The 4,011-nt window shown below is 32.0% G+C and overlaps 1 protein-coding gene across 1 annotated transcript; it reads left to right on the top strand.

Moving 5' to 3' along the window:
- Positions 1-543: 543 nt before the first annotated feature.
- Positions 544-3,781, top strand: LOC143609836 (uncharacterized). The gene is made up of 3 exons (XM_077084474.1): positions 544-697; positions 747-1,034; positions 3,651-3,781. The coding sequence occupies exons 1-3, from the start codon at positions 544-546 to the stop codon at positions 3,779-3,781; spliced, it is 573 nt and encodes a 190-aa protein (XP_076940589.1).
- Positions 3,782-4,011: the final 230 nt, after the last annotated feature.

Here is a 4,011-nt window from a genome sequence, read left to right as displayed (position 1 = left end):
GTGTATAGTAACCATATAACCGTTTACAATATGTACAAAACTAATGTTGTATTCTATGTTTACGGTTATGGTGGAATTGGTAAAACTTTTTTGTGGAAGACACTTTCTGCTTCAATAAGATCTAAAGGAGAAATAGTTTTGAATGTTACTTCAAGCGGCATTGCATCTTTTTTATTGTCGGGAGGAAGAACAACACATTCGAGGTTTGAAATTTCTATAAATCTTACTGGGTTTCATCTTGTGGCATTAAAAAACACTGATGCTGCCCATTTATTAAAGAAAACAAAGTTATTTATATGGGAAGAGGCACCTATAACTCATAAACATGCGTTTGAAGCTCCGGCAAAACCTTGAGAGACATGTTGGGTCAAATGGTAACATGAATTGTGAAAGGCCATTTGGTGGAAAAGTTGTCATTTTTTGTGGTGATTTTAAACACACTCTTCCTATTGTTCAAGGTGGCACGAGGCAAGACATTGTTAATGCATCTTTGTGTTCATCCTACCTTTGGGTATTTGCAAACTACTTAAAATAACAAAAAACATGAGGTTAACAGTTGTAAGTGACAAATCTAAAATACAAGAAACAAAAGAGTTTGCTTATTGGCTTTTGGATCTAGGAGAGGGAAAACTTGGTGGTCAAAATGACGGTGACACGACTTTTGATATTCCTGACGATCTTCTTATTAAGGATACCAGTGATCCTATTTCACAATTAATTAACTTTGTATATCCTTGTATCCTCAGAGACTATGAAAATCCAGATTTCTTTAGTGAATGAACCTTACTCACCAACAAATGAGGTCGTTGAGGAAGTTAACGATCGTTTGTTGTCCATGTTTCTAGGAGAAGAGAAAGAATACCTTAGCTCTGATAGTATATGTCCAGATGAAAATGTTCGTGACACGCTTAAAGAAAATATGTACTCTCCTAATGTTTTAAATGGATTAAAAAGTTCTAGAATGTCAAATCACAAATTAGTACTAAAAGTTGGAGTACGGATCATGCTACTTAGAAATGTTTACCAAAAAAATGGTATATGTGATGGAACAAGACTACATGTAAAAAGACTTTATAATCGTGTTATTGAAGTTGTCATATCTGGAACCAATATTGGTGACCGCACATATATTTCAAGAACAAATCTTATACCAACAGATAAAAAAATTCTATTCAGATTTCAAAGGAGGCAGTTTCCGGTTGCTGTTTGTTTTGCAATGACAATCAATAAAAGCCAAAGCCAATCACTTTCTAGGGTTGGTTTATTTTTTTGACAACCAGTTTTCGCCAATGGTCAGTTATATGTTGCGCTGTCTAGAGTTAAAACAAGAGGACAAGTGCTCATTTTTTATAAAGATGGTCAAGTTTAAAAAAGACTACGATCGTTGTATATTAAGAGATTTTTAGAGAGTTTTGTCATGTAATTCTATGTGTCTTCATTGTAATTTATTAGATGTTTTAAGTGCATCTTTAGATTCATTGACATTTTTATAATATAATTTATCCAACCTGTGTATCACACGGGTACCTAACCTAGTTAAATACAATAAAGAAATAAAAGTTGTTATTTTGAATGAAGCCTGGTTTACGGAACGTTCATTATTAAATACAAAAATAAATCATTAATATGAGTAATAAATATATGTCATCCTCCTGGTTATAAAACCCCGAATGAAATTGATTTTATTCCATTGAAGTCCATCAAATGGCAAAGGACGCACCTCTTTTCCTATTAGTAATCACCACATGTTCTTTGATTGCCAATTTTATTCTACTTGTAGCTAATCAAAGACACCGTAAAAATGCCCCCGATCATAAACACCCGAGCCAAAATGGAGCTCACTCCTGTCGAAAGCGACCAGCTCCGCCGCTCTACCCTCTGGTAACCCAATATTTCTTATATATTTTTATATCCAATCATTCCAAAATATATTCTCTCTATTTTTCGAATAGTCAACATGTATATATTTTTGCTAACTCGTTCCAAATCTTTTCTTATAATTAAAAAAAAGTTGAATTAAATTTGACCCGCTTAAAAATCGAATTTAAAACCAAGACGTAGGTAAAACACAAACGTTTCAATGACTATTCAATGAGAATTCGGTTAGCATGGGCTATGTTCGCTACGGTATCGTAACTAAACCTAAAAATAAATTTGTAATATTATTATATTTAACATAAAAAAATCGCTAAAGCTCGGGCGTTGATAACAACTAGGAGTTGTAGTGGCTATTCAACGCAAATATGGTCAGTATCTGTCAAGTTTGTTACGAATCTTAACCAAAAATAATATAACTCGTAAAATGCAAAACAAAATAAACTAACAATTTAAATCGATAAAACCCGGGCATTGGTAAAATCGGGGCTATGTAACACGAACTCGATCGATATCGATCAGGTTCGTTATGGTACAAAACTTAACCCAAAAAATAACATTCGTAAAATGAATATATATTTAAACAAAAAGACAAAAAAAATTAAAACAAGAAAAAATCAAATAAGATAAGAAATAAAAAATAGCTTTAGAACGAGTTACTAAAAATATAAAAAGGTTAATTGACAAAAGTATATAAATAGAAGTTTCACATTATAAAAAAATAAAATAAAAATAAATTTAAAAGCATAAGGTGAATATTTTTAAAAGAACACCAAAATGAATGATACTTGTCTAACAACACAAGTTTGATAAAAAATACTCATATTGATTGTATGAAAATAGAAAATATTTAAAATTCATTATAATTTGAAATTTAATGTCTGACTAACCGTTTAAATAAGGGGGGGGGGGGGGGGGTAACATTTGTAAGATAATCATAATATGAAAATCAATCTAAAAAACTATAAGGCGGTAAGTACGTAATTATAACTCATGATTTTTAAAAGAAAAAAAGTAATGATAAGTCATCTGCCACTCCGATTTTGGTGGGGACACACCACTGTTAAGGTGTATATATAATAGGAGGTTAAGGGTCCTGTAAGATGTAAACTTTTATTAGTCATTAAAAAAAGTAATAATAACTCATCTGCTGAAACCGAATTTACACTATTATCCCTAAACACCAATAAAATCGATAATCACTTATTATATTCAGAAATCAACTCAGTTGGTAATGAGTTAAAATCGAAAGGTATAGAAAAAAATATGTCTATATTTATATTAAACTATACATATTACTACAAGTTAGGAAAAAAAAAATTATACATTAAAAATAAAAAAAGAAAAAATAAATTAAAACAGAAGCATTTACATTTTAAAATTCTTTTCAATATCTGATTAAAACCATTATGTCTCACAGGATAACATTTAATTATGTTAATGGGAGAGTAATTAATACTATTCATGTATGGTAACAAGATATCATCCTTGAATCCTTTTGGTTATAAAAACCCTATGGATGATACATGATAAATGATACATCTGTTCTCCTATCTGTCTACCACCCTTTTCATTCCGGTTGTATCTCACCAATTCAAGCCACCTTAGAAAATGACGCCGTTAAGAGGATCAAGACACCTTGCCAACAAGGTGTTATACAAGGCATCAAGCCATGAGCTCCACACTACGGTAACACAATAACATTATTTGAAGTAGTTTTATCACGTTAAGATTTTTACAAATTTGTAATTAATAAAGTTATCATGTTCATGCAGAATACGCGTTAATTGATCGAGAATATGAAGCAGAGAATCGCACTCGAAGAAATAGAGAAGAGAAAGGCTGCAGAAACGAAACTAGCACGATACAAAGAATTGTGCAAGCAATATGCAGACCAAGTGTCTGAACTGGAGGCGACTAAGAAACAAAACAGAGACGTTCTTGGCGCCGGACACTTGGAGGAAGAATTTGAGTCGAGTTTCAACCCCTCTTGCTATAATTTGATAAGATGCTTTGTCGTTGCAAAAACAGGATGATGAATGTAGGGTAGCTATCGTGTGGCCATCTTAGCTCCTGCTTAGATTATAATAAAGGAAGTGATGCTTGCCTCATTTTCCTTACTCACATAATGCCCAA

The sequence above is a fragment of the Bidens hawaiensis genome, unplaced genomic scaffold, assembly GCF_021521415.1.
Source record: "Bidens hawaiensis isolate Kalapana, Puna unplaced genomic scaffold, B.hawaiensis_p1.1 tig00017045_1, whole genome shotgun sequence".
Classification (NCBI taxonomy): domain Eukaryota; kingdom Viridiplantae; phylum Streptophyta; class Magnoliopsida; order Asterales; family Asteraceae; genus Bidens; species Bidens hawaiensis.
The sequence above is the reverse complement of the archived record's forward strand: the minus strand, read 5'-3'. Positions and strand labels throughout refer to the sequence as shown.